This window comes from Hippichthys cyanospilos, chromosome 13 (assembly GCF_059441005.1).
Source record: "Hippichthys cyanospilos isolate Australia breed blue-spotted pipefish chromosome 13, RoL_Hcya_1.0, whole genome shotgun sequence".
NCBI lineage: Eukaryota > Metazoa > Chordata > Actinopteri > Syngnathiformes > Syngnathidae > Hippichthys > Hippichthys cyanospilos.
The window spans coordinates 19,662,141-19,683,676 of NC_142381.1; the positions used below are offsets into that span (position 1 = coordinate 19,662,141).

The 21,536-nt window shown below is 41.1% G+C and overlaps 1 protein-coding gene across 2 annotated transcripts; it reads right to left on the bottom strand.

Moving 5' to 3' along the window:
- Positions 1-13,466: 13,466 nt before the first annotated feature.
- stc2a (stanniocalcin 2a) lies at positions 13,467-20,180 on the bottom strand. Of its 2 annotated transcripts, none has more exons than XM_088432224.1 (4): positions 19,867-20,180; positions 17,964-18,076; positions 16,536-16,747; positions 13,467-16,413 (listed from the first exon to the last, which is right to left on the bottom strand). In XM_088432224.1, the coding sequence occupies exons 1-4, from the start codon at positions 20,003-20,005 to the stop codon at positions 16,059-16,061; spliced, it is 819 nt and encodes a 272-aa protein (XP_088288350.1). In that variant the 5' UTR covers positions 20,006-20,180; the 3' UTR covers positions 13,467-16,058. The 2 variants fall into 2 exon arrangements, with proteins under 2 accessions (XP_088288350.1, XP_088288349.1); XM_088432223.1 differs by having other exon boundaries at positions 17,964-18,106.
- Between the last annotated feature and the right edge of the window lie 1,356 nt (positions 20,181-21,536).

Sequence of the window (21,536 nt, forward strand, 5' to 3'; positions counted from 1 at the left end):
CCTCACACTTCGAACAAGCTAGACAGGTGGTCTTAAAGGCAGTTCAAGAAGAATATTTTTCAAAAGAGCTTAGACACCTCGTGGCAGGAAAAAACATTCCAAAGGGAAGTCCTCTTGTAATGCTTTCCCCTTACCTTGACCAAACAGGACTTCTCAGAATTGGAGGACGTCTCCCCCACTCAGACTTGGACACTTTAGAGAAACAACCACTCATTTTACCACGTCAGCACCATGTAACTAGTCTGCTAATCCGCCATTACCATGAAAATGTTAAACACCAAGGGCGTCACCTTACGGAAGGTGTTTTACGGTCCGCAGGTTACTGGATTTTGGGGGGTAAACGTCAGATTAGCAGTCTCATTCACACTTGCGTGATTTGTCGAAAGCTAAGGGGAGGGACACAGTCACAGAAAATGTCCGACCTTCCTAGAGAACGCCTTAGCATAGAACCTCCATTCTCATATGTCGGCGTTGACGTGTTTGGGCCATGGTCAGTTACCTCTCGCCGAACTAGGGGTGGGGTTGCTAGTAGCAAACGGTGGGCGGTGATGTTCACCTGCATGAGCACTAGGGCCGTTCACATAGAGGCGATAGAGTCCATGGACACCTCTAGTTTCATCAACGCTCTCCGCAGATTCTTTTCCATTAGGGGGCCAGCAAAACAATTAAGGTCAGACTGTGGATCTAACTTCAGGGGCGCCCGTAAGGAGTTAGGATTTGACACTAAGATTCCTTCAGATCCGAACGTAAAGTCATTCCTTAATGGTAGCGGTTGTACTTGGATCTTTAATCCTCCGCACTCTTCGCATATGGGGGGCAGTTGGGAGCGGATGATAGGGGTAGCACGTAGGATCTTAGACTGTCAGCTTGCGCAGCACGGATCACGACACCTCTCCCACGAGGTCTTAACAACCTTCCTGGCCGAAGTATCAGCAATTATGAATGGGAGGCCGTTGGTTCCGGTGTCAAGCGACCCAGAGGCACCATTCATACTCACTCCTGCAACTCTTTTGACTCAAAAAGTTGGTGTGCTTCCAACTCCTCCTGGCGAACTTGAAGAAAAGGACATCTACAGGCGTCAGTGGAAACACGTCCAGCATTTAGCCAATTCTTTTTGGCATCGCTGGCGAAAGGAATACCTGTCGACTCTGCAATGTCGACGCAAGTGGCAGTCTGCAAGACGCAACCTTCAACGGGGTGATGTTGTCCTCCTCAAGGACACCCTGGTGAAGAGAAACCAATGGCCTATGGGACTCATTGTAAACGTTTTTCCCGGCAGTGACGGCTACGTCAGGAAAGTGGAAGTTAAAGTGGCTCAAGATGGGAATACGAGAGTGTACCTGAGACCTGTAACTGATGTTGTTCTTCTGTTGTCAGATGCGGTAAAGCAGGATTAGTTTGGGGTTCTAGTGTGACATCTCACTGATGTCAGGTGGGGAGTGTTCTGGCTCCTTATGAGCCATTGTACCATTTCTGTTGTTACAAACTGTTCGTTTCATTCATTTAAAAGTTTGCGTGAATGTGAAAGGACAACCGGATCCTGTTGCCTTGGGCACTTCCTGTTTTCCCATCAAGCATGAAGGGAATGCTTGAATGGCGACAACTCACTAGTCCTCAAGTCTTGAGCCAAGCACAGCCTTTTTACACCTACTTAAAGCACCTAAAGTGATTAAAAAGGGGAAGAATCACCAACAGGTGTCTTTTTTTGGAGGAGTTGACTATCTGCCTAGCTAGCTGAAACGTCAGCGAGGGCAGAATACTCCATACATCAAACATAACATCAGGTCTTGTTTGTTTTGCTACCCACAAAATTTGTCCTATATTAGACCTCAGCTGGTCTCTCTCCAATTCGTTCAATGAAGCATCATTTTGTATAGCACGCACTTTCAGTATAGGAACTGGTTGTACTGTAGGTTGTCAATGTAGGTGTGTTGATGCACCTGCACTACACCGTCAACAATTACAATGTCCATGCCCACATATGAAAAACTCTCATGTTCTTCTCGACCCACATGAAATACAGATTTCAGTACAGGGATAACAGTGGAAATGAAGTGCTCTGACCCTGCCCAAAAAAAATCATCCACATGTCACGTCAGTAGTCCTGTCACCTCAGACTGCTCATTCCGCCAATAGAACACTGCAGGGTCAACTTTTGACATTTTACCCCCAGTCTTTAGCATGAGGTGTTTGAGTTTGTTGTACCAATAGAGGGAGGCGTCCGCAAGTCCTTACACACATTTCTTTAGCTTCCATACAACACCATACACACCAGCTTCTGGTGGTGGACGGATATAGATGTCTCTCAAGAGTTCCATTCCCTGCAAAAAGGCAGATTTAATATCCATAGAATGAATTGTCCATTTGTTTTGACATATCACAGCTAAGAGCAGTCTGAGTGACTCTGACGCACATGTGGGAGAATCTTTTTTGCAATTCATGAATACTGTATTGACTTCCTCAAAACCTCTTGCCACAAGGCGAGCTTTGGGAACAATTCCCTTGGAAGTGCCTTTCAGTGTACAAACCCATCTAATAGAAACACATCTTTCTCCCCTGTCACTTATTTCTTCAAAAACATCATTTTTCCTCCAGTTTTTAATCTCTTGCTTTTTAGCAACATCAAAAGAGATATCTCTTGCAACGAGTACATCAGCATCCGCATTTTCACATTCTGTTTGAAGATTTTCAACTTGTGCCATATTTAATGCTCGTTTTTGTCCCTCACTTCCAATAGGTTCAAGATATTGTCAATTGTACCAGTTTTTGTACTGCCCCTTGGCTTTTCCCGCTCTGCCTAAAACTCTAGCAGTGTGTTGGGTATCATGATTTTTGTTGGTAAATGTGACTACTCGCCCTGCTCTCAATTTGACATCAGTAGTAGCAACAGTACTAGTTACATCACTTTTGGTTACTGTCTCATCAGTTTGTTTGTCAGTTTCTACTCTAACTGTTTGTCTGTTGTCAGTAACATGTTCTTCTTCTCCATTAGCACTATGTTCATCATCAGAACTCTCTGACACCTGATCTTGAACTTTGCTTTCAATTTCTTTGCACTTTTCGGAAAGACAGGGCAGAGCAGGCTGACTTTCATTTTGTGCATTTATTTTATTTAGCCTGGATTGGTGTACTCTGACAAGCATTCCACCATGTCTGATGAACACTACTGCTCCGTCCTGACCAATGACTACAGCAGAACCTTTCCACTCTGAACTATCAGCTCGTTTATAATACACTCTGTCTCCTGTTTCATAATTTTCATATGTACATCTGAGCTGATTGCGAAGTGCTCTTTTTATTCTTTCTGAGCATTCCACCTCTGTAAAAGCTTTTCCAGCAGCATGTATTGCTGATAGATGTTCTCCTACTCGACTACCCATATTGATGCTCCCTAGAGCAGGTAGTTTATCAACCAAAACAGAAGGAAGGCTTGGATTTTGTCCAAACACAAGCTGATGTGGACTATATCTATGCACATTGATCATAGAGTTTTTTGCCATAAGTGCCCAGTCTAAAGCAGTTTTCCAACCACATACATTTTCTTTTTTAACCTTTAAAAGGATCTCAGTCAAAGTCATATTATGTCTTTCTAGTAGTCCATTGCTCCAGGGGCTGTATCCGGCTGTGGTCTTCGTCTCAATGTTGAATTTTTCTGCCATGTCTCGAATCTCCTCATTGTTGAACTCGCCGCCATTGTCCGTAAAGATCTGTTTGGGAGCACAATGAATACTTATCCATGAGTGAATGAAAGAGTTGACGATCTCTGAAGGTTTCTTGGTCCTCACAATGTTTCCAGCGCTGAATCGTGTAAAGTGGTCGATGATGTGGAGGTACCAAACACCAGGCTCGAGCTCGTGTAGATCCATTGCCACTGTATCATTGTATTCTGACGCCAAGGGTAATCCAACAGCAGGCTTGGGCTTTGTCCTGCGATGTTTCTGACAAATTTCACAATCGTGAATGAGCTCCTCCAGAATGGCTAGACAATCTCGGTATTTCCAGAATTTTGAATAAGTCTCTGTAGCCGGTCTGCACAGGCGTGACCAAATTGCTTATGAAGCTTCAGGAGCACTTTGTGTTTTTCTTTAGAAGAAATCTCTGTTGTAACTACAAGGGTTTGTATTTTCATCTCTGATATCCACACAATAGTGTCCTGAGCTAGTGAAATCAAGAGGCACTTGCTGATTAAACATGACAACTCTGTCTTTCTCCATATCTAGGACTGTTCCCGCTTTCTTTAAAGACATTTTGCTCAACAGTAAAGGAATATCAGCTGGAACAACTTCGGTTTCAAGGTGGCATTTTGTTTGCCCAATTTTGGCAGGTATTTTTACTTTTTTATTTGAGCATACCACTTGTCCATCTCCAAATCTAAAACGCCTGCAACTTGGAGATTCTGTTTGCAACAGCTTGCTGATTTGACTTTGGTTCAGTTCGGTGATGTAGTTGTCCAGCCACTTCTCACCACACACAGTGCGTGTGCAAGCAGTGTCAATAATGGCTGAACCCAATGATTCAGTTAGGAATACCTCAGAGTCCGTCATAACTTTAGTAAACAGTGTGATGTTACACTCATCCACACTGTCGTCTTCTGTTAACTTGACTTCATTTCTACGAAGAGGACAATCTTTTGCCCAGTGGTACGTGCATTGACAAATGGCGCATTTTGTCCGCTTACCATACTTGTCTAGTGGATTTGTGCCTTGTTGCAACTGTCGCTGTCCGCTCTGCGGCTGCCGCTGTCTGCTCTGCGTTGGTATATGGCTTCTCTAAGTTTATCAGTCATTCCAGACTTTTGATCGGTGAAAAAAACTGCATCTTTAACTTCACTGCCGTTGCCCACTCCGGGGATTTTTCCTCCAAAAATCCTCTTCAACGCTGATTTCATCGACGTAAATGTCACTTCCGTGCACGCTGTAAGTGCAAGCTGTCTACTCTTCTCTTCGAGACACGACGTATCGAGGAGTTTAAATGCTAACACAGCGTCAGGCAAAGTCATATTTTACTTTTTCATGCGGTTGTATCTTTGCTCAAAGTCGATTATATAGTCAGCCATGGAAACCGCACTGTCTTTAGATATCGAATCAAAATAAGAGTATGCTTCATACGCACGGTCTTTCTCTTCTCGTAAGAATACGGTGGCCAATTTAGTAAGCAATGTCTTCATACTGTCATCTTTATTCAGGTCTTCTGCGGATATTTCCAACGCAATTTCTCTGGCTCTTCCTTCGAGCCCCAGAGCCACCGCGTGCGCTTGCTTCTCCTTATCCAACTCCGTAACTAGTCTCCAAATGCTGACTTCATTTTTCCAGCACTCATATGGCCTGGTTTCGTCAAATTTGGGTGGTACTTTATAATTGGAAACCATCCTCTGCTACCATTGAAAGGATTGGAAATTGCACACGTAGTCTTCTTAACGATTCGTTTATTCCGCCATTACACAATTCCCTCTCATCAAAAACCAACCAGTCTCGTAAATCCTCGCGACAACCCACAACATGTATAATAATAACACTTTCCTCATGCAGTGTTTCACCAGTCGCATACCTTATCAGTAATTGCATTGAACTTGCCATATATGACTTACGTATGTAAGTATGCCGCTACATATCTGTGCTTCAATTGTGATTTTTCCACTTGGTTTGCCGTCATGGTTGTATGTCTTTTATTTGTTTGAAAATGTTAGTTTTATCGAGAGAGCCATCAAAAGTTCGTTGGTGACATCAAGCATGAATGTTTTGGCATACTCCTCATCTGTGAATGGCTTTCCGTTCCTCACTATAACTAAAGAACTAGCAAAGCTAGCTGAATTCCTGTCACTTTACTGACTCCATACACAGAGTTTTTGCTGACTCGCTTGCACTCTGCACAGTAGTCCTTGACCTTTTTCCTGCTGTCACCCGCTGGATATTTCGAAGCAAATGTTGCATGGCATGCATCCAAATGATTCTTTACAGCTTCTTTACATCTCACAACAAATGTTCAAAAGATGAAACACGTTTACATTTTCTGAATTGTAAAAGTGTTGCATCTTTTGGCCATTTGTTTTGTAAATGTTATTTTGTTTAGTTTTTTGTTGAAGTGTTTTGTGAAATGTTAAAGTGTTTCACAGATTGTTCATTTGTTTTGCCTTTCAAAGCCACTGTATACTGGTACTGGAGAGGAGGGATGGGCAGCAGCACTGCAGTGCATTGAAGGCAGGCTAGTCCCCCAAACATTTTGTCAATTATTGCATGACAACATTTTTATTTTGAAAAATTATCCTTTCCATTTATTTCATGCAATTTAAGGAATAATGCTATATTGCGATGTGTGGTGGACCCACAAGGAAGTTAACTTTAAATTGACTAGGTTTATTTTTTAAAATTTACATTTCGTACTAAATTTACAGTTGATCCCTGCTACTTGAGAGCTAAATGGGACCAGGTAATTGAGCAGAGCAACAATCATTGTAAACTGTGGGAAATGTTTTCTTTAAAGAAATAAAAAGACAGATGTCCAGGCACATCTTGGTTTAAACACAATAGCTCATAAAACAAAGAGTTGGCGTTTATATCTGAATTTGAATAAATTCAAATTCACGTGTGTATAACCTAGATGTGAACTTCTGTATACTTCTTTCTAGTGGCTCATTCTTTTCTGTTCAAGTTGCCCTAGTCTGGTAAAAACTGAGCTGGACATGCAACCATTTGCAACCAATCATGACTAATTGATCTTAAATGATTAATTAATTGGGCAGCAAATCATTCATATATTTATAAGTTCCCACATGGACCAGACTGGTTATCTCAGGTTTCTCGATCAGGTTAGAAGACACATAGTCAGGTTTTTATTATGAGTTTTCAGGTTTCTGTTTTGTGGCGTTTCTATTTATTGCTGTTCATGTTCTGGTTTCCTCGTTAGTTTATTTAGTATGATTTGTTCCACCTGTCGTCCGCGTGTCCCCACCCCATTGTCTTCAGCCTACGTATTTTCTCTGCCTCTTGTTTCCTGTCCACCTGTTGCGCGTTTCCATGATTAGTCTTCGTCTATTTAAGCCTGAGTTTGGTTTTAGTGAGTGTCGGGTCATTGTCTGATTCCGTCGTTTTACTGAATCCGTAGCCGCGTGTCTTTTTTCCGAGTACCCCTTCGTCTCCCCTCCGCTGCTTCTTCCCATTAATATGGTTTCTGTCTCGAGTCTTGTTTTGTACTTCACCTTCATTTTTGCCTTTGTTGGATTTTTGGCTTCGCGTGTCATTATATCATTTGTTTTTGAGCACTCCTGCCACACTTCCACTCACCATACCTTGTGACAACTTTCTGTGATTTCTCCACGTTACATGTGTAACAGCACAATGCTGCCTATACACTATAAATTGAAGGCAGCACGGTGGTAGACTTACAGACAGACATCTGCCTCACACTTCAGAGATCCCGGGTTCAATTCCAGCAGGCTTTCTTGTGCGGAATTCGCATGTTCTCCCCATGATCACGTATGTCTTCAACAGGCACTCAGGTCTCCTCCCACATTCCAAAATTCCATGCATGGAAGGTGTATTGGACACTGCAAATTGCCCTTAGTGTCATTGTGAGTCTTAATGGATATTTGTCTCTGTGTGCCCAGCAATTCGGTGGCAACCTCCAGGGTATCGCCTGCGTACTGCACAAAGAAAGCTGGGATTGGCACCTGAAAGCCTCTCTGTCCTCCTCTATTGAGGGTTAGGGTTTTTGTAGAGGCTTACTAAACAATTGTTTCACACGAGGCAAATGCCGCCTGTAACAGGGGGTATCCTATCAATGTGACTCATACTCTTTGACTGCCCTAACCAAGCATGTTCTCACGTTCACTTTTTGGTTATTAACGTTTTGATGTGACTCACTCTCTTTAGCTGCCTTAGCCAATTGCTCCTTTGACGCTACTTTTACGGAGCTTTATCTTGGATATCGTTCGAGGTAAGACGTGAGCAGTCTGTCGCGCTAAAGTATGGGTCAAGAAGGCAAACCAATCAAATTTTTCCCCAAGTCCAAACAAAGGAAATCAGCTGTCAGAGGCTTTTGGCTTTTGAAAACGCCCCGGCGTAAATGCAAGACTGACAGTCAGAACAAGGCTATTAAGGGGGAAATAGTCTCTCATCGACATGAAATGATAGAACTCACATTGAACTACAGTAGACCCCCGGTTTACGACGTCCCTGCCTTGTGTTTTTTTCACCTTGTAACGTAGACTGTGACTTTTTTTGTCAACACATCCAACATGGCGGTCAGTGTGCGTGCGTGACCGCCATGTTGGATGTGTCCACGCTCATACGTCTATACATGCGTCACGGTTTACTTCACAACAATACTGGTCTGCTATTGGTTGGCGTCACAGTCAAAATGGCCGTATGCTAAAGACTGGATATTGTCAAGAGTGCTTAAAATAATGTAGTTATTGTGCATTTTACTGCTTAATTCAAACTTGAATGGGTTAGCCATGACTCCCAAGATTGCGAGTGATGTTAAAGAGAGAAGTAAGAAGATGATTTTTATGGAAACAAGGCTGGAGACAATCAAGAAATACAAAGAATCTAAGCTAGCCTAGCCTAGGTTAGGCTACCGCCACTACGGAATATGGCCATAACAAGCTCGTCACTCACTCAAAGGTAAATAAATCCTTTCTATATTTTTTATTTATGATGTTCTTCAAATGTATACATAATCCGTTCTGAGGTGGTGGTCGAGCACCGATTTGTTCGAACACCGAAAGCAATTTTCCCATAAGAAATAATGGAAAGTATGTGTGCACAAGTAAATGTGCACAAGCAGTACATGATAAAGATAAAGATAAATAAAGCATTATAAACCATTTTGTATAATTTACTTACGTTTTGGAGAGTGGTTGATGGCATACAGGAATAGATGTGGAGCGAACGGGAGGGAGGCTTACTCCTTGGAAGGGGAATCCCCTTCCATGATGACGCTAGCTAACTGCGACGCGAGGTACACCGCGTTCATATTTTGCTATAATTTCCTTCTTCGGTTCAATAGTGGTCCTCATTGTTTTCCTCTTTGCCTTCCCCTTATCACTGTCTTTCTTTGGACCCATTATTAAGGGCTAGAGCAACACGAAAAAGTTTAAATCCGGGAAGAAATACTCGAACAAACGTCTTACTCCGCTGGCGGTCTGAGTTGAACTGGCGCTTACCCGCTGGCCGAGAAGGGCCGAGGAGCGCGTTCGGGTCGGCTCGGCTCGGCTCGGCTCGGCTCGGCTCGGCTCGGCTAGGCTAGGCTCGGCTAGTCGAGAACCGAAAATCTGATCGAGGTCCGATGCATTACCTACTTGATTTTTTTGGTCGAGCACCGATTTGGTTGAGTATAGAGGCGTTCGAGGACCGAGGTACCACTGTACATGAATATACTATATAAGTAGCACTTGCTATACTATTTTGATACCGATTTTTAATATGTTTATTCAATTTTGATGTTTTTACTTAGGGTTTTACATGCATTAGCTATTTAAAATAGGTTTGGATTGCCCGCCATACGACAAATTCGCTTTACAATCCCAACCGCAGAACACCTTAATCTTGTGAACCTGGGGGCCAACTCTATTAATTAATACACATAGCACTTGAACGATTGATTTGAAATCATCTACTATCACTTGATGGTAGTTAGTTTCAAATCAGTCATCTTTCAAAATATTATTGTGCATTTATACTATGAGTAAAACAGTTTATATCATCTAGAAAAATGGCTATCTACCCCAAAAGGTTTTAAAATTATATATTATAGAGCTCTAATTTCAATACAGTGATATTTTTGGTCAACACTCAAAATAAATGTTACAATTGTGACTGATTTTTCTCCCAATATGTTTGGAACAAACTGACATACAGTTTATGCTTTGCACACACAATTTAGCTGCTCACTTGAAAAAGTTTATTTTCATTTCGTTTGTCATAAATGTATCGAGAAATATTAATATGTTTCATTTGGGAAACAGTTTTTCCACATATTTTGGCACTGCAGTTTCCTTGGAAATGACAATGTATCTTGTTCTAACTTTTTAAAAATTGTGTTTAATTTTTTTTAATTATTTATAAGAGCTATATAATTAATATCTAGGTTCAAAGAGTAGGGGTTGTCCACATGGTATTTTTGGGAAAAAAGGCATGTTCAAATGCGTGTTCAAAACTAAGCAAATGTAACGAACGAAAAAAAAAGAAAAAGAAACGTTTTCCCCTTTTTTACTCTGTCTTGCAAAGCAGACTGAAGTTGAATGATTGTATAATGAAATCTATACATTGAAGTGGAAATCATTTTTGGTTAAATCAAATAATTTTGAATCGGACACCCCAAAATTGGAATTGAATCGCGAGACAGTCAAAGATTTCCACCCCTAGTGGTTGGAAGTCAAAATATTAATTATAGTACATTTACTGTACAATTTTGTTCAGCAAAACATGACCACTTACTAACATTTTTTACAACATACAGGTCCTCTACCATGTCTTTAATCTCACAGGTCATGTTTTCTCGTTTAGAGTCGTGGGTTTTTTTTTCATGTGTTTGAGTTCATGGTTTTGTTCCCCTCATGTCAGTATCTCATCAGTGTGATTGCATCCACCTGTCCCTGTTAATCTGTTTCCCTTGTGCCGGCCAATCAGCTCCTCGTTCCAATTGTGTCTTGTCCAGTTGCTACTTGTTGTCTCATCAGTTTTGGGTGTACAGTGGGCCCCTGGTTTAAGAGATTAATCCGTTCCATGGTTGGGATCGTTACGCGAATTCGCCATATGGCGGGCAATCCAAACCTATGTTAACTGGCTAATGTGTGTAAAACCCCAAGTAAAACCATTAAAATTGTATATACACATTAAAAAATGGTATCAAAATAGTATGGTGAGTGCTACTTATATATAATATACATGTACTGTATGCAATCAAATATCATAAATAAAAAAAATATAGATAGGATTTATTTACCTTTGAGTGGCACGACGAGCTTGTTATGGCTATATTCCAAAGTGAATCTTAGCCTTCTTTTTCGTATTTCTTGATTATCTCCAGCTTTGTTTCCAGATAAATCATCTTCTTACTTCTCTCTTTACCATCACTAGCTATCTTGGGACCCATTGCTAACCAATTCAAGTTTGAATTAAGCACTAAAATGCACATTAAATACGTTTTTGTATGCACTCAGAGGAAAACAAAGCTTTAATGGTCTGCCGTTTTGGAACGAGTGACGCCGACCAATCGTAGACCAGCATCTTAGTGCCTCTGAGACATTGACCAATAGTAGACCAGTATTTTCGGGAGTCGTTACGCTGACCAATAGCAAACCAGCATTGTAGTGAAGTAAGCAGTGACACTTGTATAGACATATGAGCACGGACTGACTTGCAGTCACGCATGCACACAGACCCCCATGTGTCGTGAGGCGAAGAAAATGGTGTAAAGAGGGGACAAAAATGCGTTGCGGTCCACATCGTAAGGTGAAAAAAGAAACACAAAGCAGGGACATCGTAAACTTGGTGTCCACTGTATTTAGTTTCCTGTTTCCTTTCAGTTCTTGTCGAGTCATTGTCAAAGTGGTGCGCTTGATGATGTCCTGATTCTGTAGTAGTTGTCTCTGTAAGGGTTATTCCAGTTTTCCTTTGAGTCTATTCAAGTGTTTCTGTAGTGACCTTTTGTGCCTTTTTTGTTTGTTACTTTCTATGCCTTTTTGTCCTTTTCTATTTTTTACACACTTATGAAATTATTTTTTCGAATGCATTCTGTGAATTGGGTCCACATCTTCTACATCTCTCCCCACCATGCTTGGTCAAAACATTGAGATGTTTTACGAGGCCTTTACATTCAATTGCTACTTTTTGTTGGTTCTTGCTCAGTAAAGTGAAAGTATACTATTTTGCAGAGCCATATCCTGTTTTCAATGTCTCTCATATTCAACACACCTGATTCAAATGATTGACATTGTTAGCAGGCTTTCACAAAGCTTGCTGTTGAGGTGATCATTTGAATCAGGTGTGAAGGAAGCAACACAATGTAAACGTAAAAGGAATGATACTGCTCTTGAGGCACTGGAGTTCCATACCCCTGCTCTTTTGGTTTAAAATTGCCGCAGGGTGTGTTCCAACTATAGAGGGATCACACTCCTTAGCCTCCCCTGTATAGTCTATTCAGTGGTGTTGGAGAGGAGGGTTTGTCAGGAGGTCGAACCTCGGATTCAGGAGGAGCGGTGTGGTTTTTGTTCCGACCGTGGAAGACTGGACTAGCTCTACACCCTCGGCAGGATCCTCGAGGATTTTTGCTCAAGCAGTCCACATGTGTTTTGTGTACTTGGAAAAGGCATTTGACCATGTCCCTCGGGTAGTTCTGTGTGGTGTGCTTTGGGAATACGGGGTACTGAACGCCCTGATACGGGCTGTCTGCATTGCCGGTTGTAAGTTAAATCTGTTATCAGTGGGGGTTAGACTCAGCCAAGGCACCAGTTCTGTTTATTACCTTTATGGACAAAATCTCTAGTCACAGCGAAGTGTTGAGGGTTCTGGTTTGGGAGTCCTGTCATTGCATTGCTGCTGTTTGTGGATGATGTGGTGCTGTTGGCTTTTTCAGGGCGGGACCTCCAACTCTCACTGGATTGATTCACAGGTGAGTATAGAACTGCTGGAGAGAAGACCAGCACCTCCAAATCCAAGACTAAGGTCCTCAGTCGGAAAAGATTGGAATGCCCTTTCCAGGTCAGGGATGAAGTCCTGCCCCAAGTAGAGGAGTTAAATTATCTTGAGGTCTTCAAGAGTGATGGTAAAATGGAACGGGAGATCAACGGGCGGGTCAGTGCAGTGTCTGCTGTGCTGCGGATGCTGTACGAGTCTGTCGTGGTGAAGAAAGCGCTTCGCCTTCCAACTCAGTTCAGAAAGAACAAAATCCTGTATACAAGCTGCTGAAATGAGTTTCCTCCACACGCCGCTGCTCCAGCACATTGAGAGGAGCTATTTGAGGTGGTTCAGGCTGGTTAGGACCCGATTTGTCTGATTAAGATGCTTCCTGGACGCCTACCTGGTGAGGTGTTCTGGGCATATTCCACTGGAAGGAGGCCCTAGGGACAACTCAGTACACACTGGAGAGAATATATTTCTCGGCTGGAATGGAAATAGGGCCTGGAAATAGGGCTGGCCTAGGGATCCTCCCAGAGGAGCTGGATGAAGTGGCCAGGGAGATATGTTTTTATCTTTTTTTCTAATTTCTACCTGTGAAACATCTGAGAAATGTCACTATTCAGTGGTCATTCTGTATCTTCACAGAGTCTTGACGCTTTGACACTTTTCTTCCCGTCACACTGTTTAAAAAGTGAAGATTTTAGCCACTGCAAAACTGACTCTAATATATAGCATATATTAGCCTTAACAATCTGTATTTTTGAGCCAGTCACTGATAATTGAGTTGGAAAAAAAACAAAAACAAACAATGACCAATCATGAAGTCGATCAAAAGATGAACCAATACCATTTATATAAGTCATTTATTTAATGTACGGTCAACCCCTGCTATTTTCAGAAAATTGGGATTGACCTCAATTGAGGTCCAATAAAATACTACATATAAATATAATACTTCAGGGAGAAATAGCAACTACATCATACAAATTGTCCCCATAATTTAGATGAAACACACACACACACCTACACACACACTCACAATGAGGCAAGCCCACCCTGTCTTTAAAAACAAATTTCCTACAAATTTTTGGAAAATAACCTCAATAAAACATCTGATTGTACCTGCTGTGAAACCTCGGTATTTTACAAATGGCAGCACATAAATGCTGCAACGATCCAATCAATGATGTCATTTGTAAAAATCACAATTTTACATCTAGCTATCAAATCACAGCTTTGTGTATATGTCCTGTAGTCTCTTGCGAATGACTCGATTAAAAATAAATGTACCACACAAATTCAACTTAGTGTTTTACCCTTTGATTGGCAACTATTTGCACTTAACTTTAAACACAGGCCATATTTCACTGCCAAGAGAAGTGACAGCTAGTCAGATGAGAACTTTTTATGTGTAGAAAACTCAGACGATGAACATTCTCTTCTGACCTGATTTCATCACAACTGATATGATTGCACTGCGACTTTTTCATTTTGAACTATTTTAAAGTAGGCACAAAAGTAAAACTCACTTTTTGCTGTGCAAAATAAAGTAAAATTTTATTGGTGGCAAGAGACTGTCCGTATGACCTCAATAATGTAAAAAAATGCGATGAATAACAATCTTATAATGTGAATGAAAACCTCTAAACCACATTTGAATGATAGAAGTCATGCAATACCTAAAATACATCATGGGGTTATGACAAACATAAGATTAGTTTATTCTCTATCTAAACATAAACAAAAGCCACTACATAAAACAGAATGTAGCGTTAGACATGTACAGTACATACTCAATAAAAATAGCTTGTGTCTTAAACCTCTATAACAGAATTGAGGGGGTTGTTATACATTTTGTTTGTAATCTCTTTATTACAGTTATACATTATATTTAATGGGGAAATCAAAACATTTGAATTGTTTACTGTTATTGTGCTTTGAAGCATGATATAGCATGCTTCTAAACGTCATTCCTACTGTAAATGTATGGCTGGTCTTAATAGGTCAACAGTTTATTTTGATGACCTGAGACAAGTATCTCAAGAAAAAAAAAAGGCTTTTCTCACTGCTAAAACACAGGCCTGCCTTTTGGAGTTACTGACTCTTGGCTGAGGCCCAGAGGAACGCTCTTGTGGCCTCTATAAATATGACGTTTATAACAACATACGCCATGTGTAGACATAACCCACTTCGTGGCCCTTGCTGGTTAAACAGATGAAATAATAGGCCCCCGCATCGCTGACGACTTTGGTGAGGGACACAGTAATGGGTGACGTGACTTACTGCAGTCCAGATCAAAAAGCACACATACAGGACTTGGTGATATGGAGATACAATGCTTTGTTCAATTAAGTAAGCCCGTAGAATGCAGTCTTTAGAATGGTGGTGGTCACATGGTTTGTTCTCCTAAACTTTCAGCAATCCAAAGAAAGCTGATAAAAGTGCATCAGCAAAGACATTTGTGTCTCAACAGCTCAGTAAAATCACCTCGATTATTTATATAAAATGCGGTGAGGCCCCTTTCACTGTGTCATTTCACCTGTGAGATCCAACCTGTTGATTCACCACAGATCATCAACCTGTGATGTGAGCATGGCTACACGGATAACAAGCACGGACCGAATGTTGACAGTGCACAGGAAGAGCTTTAAATGTGACACCTTTTTTGTTTAATGAATGATGTGACTTCTGCATCTAAAATACAAAAATGTAGCAGCTTATCCATCATGTAAGCACTGTTAATCGGTAGACAAGTTTGCACATTTGGGTGACATGCAAAATTAATGAATGCAATGAGTTTTAAGTTTACCTTAAAACCAGACTTTTCTGTTGGCATTAAGGCTGTGATAATGCACAGCAATTAATATGTGCCACAACTGGACTTCAAACCTCGACAAACTGTATCCCACTGTCAAGTATCTATTAATTACAATAGACATTTCCACTGCAAACAAGACTGTGTATCTGACATATCTACAGATTGATGTGAGAGGTGCAATACTGTGAGAAAAACACTGTACACCACCTGAAATGCATAACTATTCTAGAGGCCATTATATTTATACATGTTCACATAAATAGATACTTTTTCTATTTACATGTTAATCTTTTATCATTGCAAAAAGAAGGAATTAAATAATAGTCTAATCTTACAGTAAGTATGATTAGAGAAATGCTAGATTAAAACAAAAACAGTCCAAGAAATTAATGCTAATCATAACAATCTGTCAAAATTTCAAAAACAAATGTGGCCTACATGCTATGCCACAATTACCCTGCATGTGCGACTCTTGGAATGACTGGAAAAAGTGGAAAAAAAGAACACAAAGAGGGTGTCATTTCCCTCTGCTCGGTGTGTGTTTGTGTGATCATGCAAAAATGTCCAAGTGTGCTATGAAATGGTGTTCAGGGTGTTGTACAGTGTTGTAATCTGCATTTTCACCTCCTAATGTCAGTGGCCTCAGGATTTTCCTGCTCCACTGCTACACCGGCATCTGGACTCTGGCGACGCAATCCCTGAATGCGAGCGCGAGGGTGGGCGTGGAACCCCACCTTGCTGGCTTTGTCCCTGTCGCCGTGTCGTGTGTGGCGAGGGTGCTCAGGCTGAGGGTGAGATGGCGAGGTGCGACGCTGTTCGTCAGCAGAAGGCGAGGGCGTCAGAGAGGAGCAGAGGCTGAGACTGTCGCACAAAGCTCCCCAGTTCTGCTCGCATTGAAGCCGGACACTACGGGTTAATGCCTCCTTCACCTCCTCGCCGCAACCCAGCAGAATATTGACCAGCTCCACATAAGGACTAGGCAGACAGACGTCAATAAATTACAAATAAAGGGCAAATACTATTAACAAGGTTGAATAGGAAATAGACAAACAAGAAAGGCCAGGCTTTATTTCAAAACACATCATGCAGTCGCTTACCCTTTTGGGAAGAGATCTTGGAAATGGATCATCTCCACCATGACAGCCACATTCTCCTTAGCAGCTGAGCATAGATTGTGTTTGACGTAACACTCGCTTTGGAGCTGGAACACCATCTCCTTGATGGAAACACACTTTCTACTGATACAACTAAACTTATGTCGAAGCCCGTGGGCCATACATTTCAGAGCATCTTTGATGAAGGATTTCCCCTGAGAAAAAAATCAAGCAAAAAAAAAAACAAAAAAAAAACAACAACAGTAGGCGAGAAATTAATAGCATGACAAACCCGTTTGCATTTTAGAGCCAACACAGTGAGGACATTGCAGTTATCTGTTGACATAAAACTTTGATCACGTTGTTATCGAGGAAGTCAATTTTCCTTACAAAGTTCTCTGCATCATCACAACACTAAACAAGGCATTCTGATTAATATTGCAGTTGTGAAATATTTATCCATCACAGAGGCATCTGCTACTTGCACACTTTAAAGAATAAACTAGGGATTTACTTCATTAAACAAATGGCATAGAGACAGATTGATACAATCACAATGATAATAAATATGACTACAATATAAAGTTAACAGGATTTCAAATATAGGGCGTCACATAGGGCGACGATGAGGCACATTGTATTTACAATATTGAACTTCAAATTTGAAAAATTCAAAAGGAAAAGAGCATTATACCCAGCCCACTAATGATATGTGAAACTATTACAAAATGCTGAAACACTTTTGGCCATCCATCCACCTTGAGACTGTTGGACATATTGTAAGAGTATGTGCATGTCTACTATAGAATTTGTTTGTTTTTTTTACATTCAACTATTCAGTTGTATTAAATGCATTTGTATTTAATTACTGTATATTAACCAATTATATTTTATTCGGTTTTGTTTAGCTAAAAAAACAACAACAACAAATAAATTACACAAAGTCTCATGAGCACACATAGCCTCTTTGAAACGAAATTCGGTTATTGGTTTGGTCATGTTTTCTGAAGTAAATGCAGATATTTGAAACTCTTATTTTGGTTAGACACAAAAGATAAACATTCTGCTTTCATGAAGGATGACAATAATTGGAGAATAAATACTTATAAGAGGCTAGAGTTGGATCATTTGAAGTGAAACATTGGCTCTAAACTCTTACTTGATTTCTAATGGTAGTATATTAATTTGTTAATCAAATTGTTGTTGATTATTTGACATGACATTACATAATTTGACATAATTTAACACCTCTGATGTGCATCAACTTAAGCAATTCGTAGAGGTGATGCCATAATTACAGTTATGTTCACAAAAGCTGTCCCAAACAGAAACAAACAAACAAAAACCTAGTTTCAGATCAGTCGGGATTAGTGAGTGAGTATTAAGGAATGTTGCCCTATGAATATAATAAAATAAAAGAATAAATATTACCTGAGAGTCAAATTTGCCAGCGTTATGCAGGAATGTCATGCAGATCTCCTGAAGCCCTCGTATCTCACAGGAGTTGTTCTCAAAGCACTCGAACACTCCGCAGCCAACGTCACCTGCATTTACCAAACAGTGCTGGATCTCAGCTGCAATAAAAAAAAGACCAGGTTGCAGCAGTAGGTGAAGATCTGGAACCCTATACACAATTATTTAAACAAATGTAAGTGACTGTTTAGCCTGAGATAGAAAAAGGAAGTAAGTTCTTATTTCCCTAGGTGGGTGAAATTATTGGTTCACGATCCATTGTCATGGGACATTGCAGATCATTTTTTTTCTGGAGGACTACACTGTGCAATCATTTCTCTTGCTCATTTATCATACATACATACACACACACACACACACACACACACACACACATATATATATATATATATATATATATATATATATATATATATATATATATATATATATATATATATATATATATATATGTGTGTGTGTGTGTGTGTGTGTATGCGTTTGTCTCACAGTTGAGATACCCGAGTTCAATTTCACCTTGCTCCAAATGCCCTGTGTGGAGTTTGCATGTTCACCCCATGCCTGCATGAGTTCTCTCCGGGCACTCCCGCTTCCTCCCCCATTCCAAAACCATGCATGGCAGATTAATTGGACATCTTGAAATTGTCTTTAGGTGTTCTTGGGTGCGTGAATTTTGTTTGTCCCGGTGTGCCCTGCAGTTGGTTGGCAACCAGTTGAGGGTGTCAGCTGGGATAGGCACCTACAAACCAGCGACCCTAGTGAGGATAAGCGGCTATAGAAAATGGATGGATGAATAAATTAACAACACATGCAGTAAAACAAGGATATCTAGATATGTGAATATCGGCTATTGGTTGTTACTTTTCTGTATGACTGCTGTCATGAACAGCAAGAGACAAATCACAGAAATACAATTTTAAGGTTTAGGGTTCTGCATCATAATCTAGTTAAACCAAAGTAAAGCATCTTCAAGTGCAAGTTAGGCTGATGATTTGCTTTGTGTGCTAAAGCGCCACACAAACTGGTTTGCAGGTCTTAAAGTTTAGTGCGCAGGAAAAGTGAGCCGCTGACGGCAGTGCTAGTTTTGGCATCGGGGGAATGTGCTTGGATCGTACAAGCTAGGCCGCAGTGTGCACTTAGTTACACGTTGCTGTTGCAAGAGAGTGAGGGAGGAAGGAAGAGGGGGTGGGGATCTCCACTATTACGCATGTTGTGGAGTTTGTCATTTTTATCAAGGCTGCATTATAATCAAGGCTGCATTGAATAGTTAATAGTATATATAAGAGATGCAAGATCCTAAGAAAAGCATCAAGCCATGAGGAAGTCAGACCATCTCTGGGGCACAAGAATGTACTCTCGTACTCATTGCATTGCATTAGTAATTTACAACACCACAGGGAACAAACCAGTGAAATTATTTCCCACAACTAAAGCACAAGTAATGGTTTATTTACTCTTCTTTGCCAGTGGAGCACTATACTGTATACTATCAGGCAGAAAAATTTAATGAACCTCCGCTAGATGGCGGAAAGTACGTAATTAACCAGTGTACCCGGTGTTCCTGACATTTTTTTAGTTTGTGTGCGGTGAGGATTTTCTTCAAATGTAACATACGCGTGTTGGTTCAAAGGTTGAGAAACATTTGCCTGTGGCCAAACTATTAATAGTTTACTAACAGATTAGATTCCCTTTAGACATCAAGATATTGTACGTTCCGTGCCTAGATGACAGATTGCCGTTTAAATGAGTAAACAAATGTTGAAACGGCGAGACTCCTACTTTCCACCACGCGCATAACACAAATACATCTACGCGCGCTCGTGTTCAACTGGGCCCACGTGAAGCCACTTGTATTGCAAACCTGTATTTTGCAGGGAGAGGCGTCCTTTGGGAATGACGGGCTTCTCCGCCGGAGTGTCGTAAATGTCGATATTATCAGAGCGGACCACTTGCTGCAGTACCAAGAGAAGCAGCAGCGCTACGAACACTTTAAAAAACATCGCGTCTCTGCAACCTTCTTCGACCAAGATCCGCCAATCTGCATGGAAAGCGCGCCTGGATGGCGCAGGATGATTCACCTTGGATGAAGGAACCGCGCGGCTGCGGCTCGATGTCGAAGTGAAGCATGCGCCGCCGAGGATGCTGCAAATATCTCTCAGAGTCGCGGGTGTCAATTTGGATGAAGGAGTTAAGCAGGTGTTGTCGCTTGGCGCCTCTCAGCCAATCGGAGACGCCGGCATTCAAGTCCGCTCCTTTGCGGAGGCGTGGCCAGAGAAAGTTTCCTCATTTTAACACAAAAGTGTGGAGCTATGAAAGAAACGTTCATGACAAAACTGATGCTGGGGGCTGTTGGGCGATTGGGCACAACCCACATTTACATCCTTACATCATTTACATTCATTTGATAGAAAAGACAGACGATACATGATCTGGCCTTGCATGCGACAAGCTGGACAAAGAATGACACAAGGTACCTAACACAGATTTGACCCTTGAAGTATTTTAACAATGAAGTTACAGTACATGACTGATATATCATTTCCAAACTGTCATAGTTACATGGAGCATATCTATCACTAAGTAGGGCTTGTGGGGGCACCATCAGCAACATCAAAAATCCATGGCGCTCCAGTTACGCACCTCCAGCATTTTATCTGATAGTATAAATTATTTTGTCAGTCACTTGGAAATATGCATTGGTAAAGCTCCTCTTTAGCCCTGGGAGACACAAAAACAAAGAAACAAAAAACAACTGAACAAAAAACAACTGAACAACTACTCAACAGGTCAGTGGCCTTTTTAGACAGATGTTCAGGGATGCGGAGCACCATGCAAAGCAGTTTAATATAACCGTTTTGTACAACTCTTTTCCACATTCATGAAAATGCATACCATTTTTTTTTTTGTCATGGCCATCCAATCAGTTAACTTGTCTGTAGCACCTTGACTGTACACACACAAAACATGCAGCTTGCTTTTCCCATTCCAACTCAAACAGAGAACATTGGTGCTGTCTCTCATTATTTGATACATTTCCTTGTTTGAAGAAGGAAACAAAACATCAGCCAGCATCAATCTAACAACACCGTGGGTACATTAATTTTACTGTGAAGATTTAGTTTCAACAAAGTACTGTAATGTCCATGTATTGTTGTCCTGTTGCAGATTAGTGGGGGGAACCACTGTTCTTGAGGAGGTCATGTGAGGTAGGAGGGACAAGCAAAAAGACGAAAGAGGAACGTGCTTGTGTGTTTGGGCAGTTAAAGCTGGCGTGAGTTGCGGCCGACAGCAGCTTGTTTGAGTGTGTTCGTTTACAGCATTTTCTGATTGCAATAAAAAAAAACAATTGAGCCAATTGAGTCTGTGCGCATCTCTACTTACACTCCGGGCATTACATTGGTGTAATAAGTGTTTGGATTTTACTACCCTTCGCTGGGTGTGAGAATGTTTGGTGATGTCAGCTCTTGGCGGGAGGTGAAAGGAGAAGCAGATGAGGTGATCAACATGCCGGAGGCAAGTTGCTTCGAACGC

Excerpts from the sequence above, each read along its gene's own strand:
- stc2a (XM_088432223.1), bottom strand. The coding sequence starts at position 20,005 with ATGTTTTTTAAAGTGTTCGTAGCGCTGCTGCTTCTCTTGGTACTGCAG. Across the intron at positions 16,748-17,963 it reads CTGGCAAATTTGACTCTCAG|GGGAAATCCTTCATCAAAGA; the intron begins GTAATATTTATT and ends TTTTTTTCTCAG. Across the intron at positions 16,414-16,535 it reads CAAGATCTCTTCCCAAAAGG|TCCTTATGTGGAGCTGGTCA; the intron begins GTAAGCGACTGC and ends CTGTCTGCCTAG.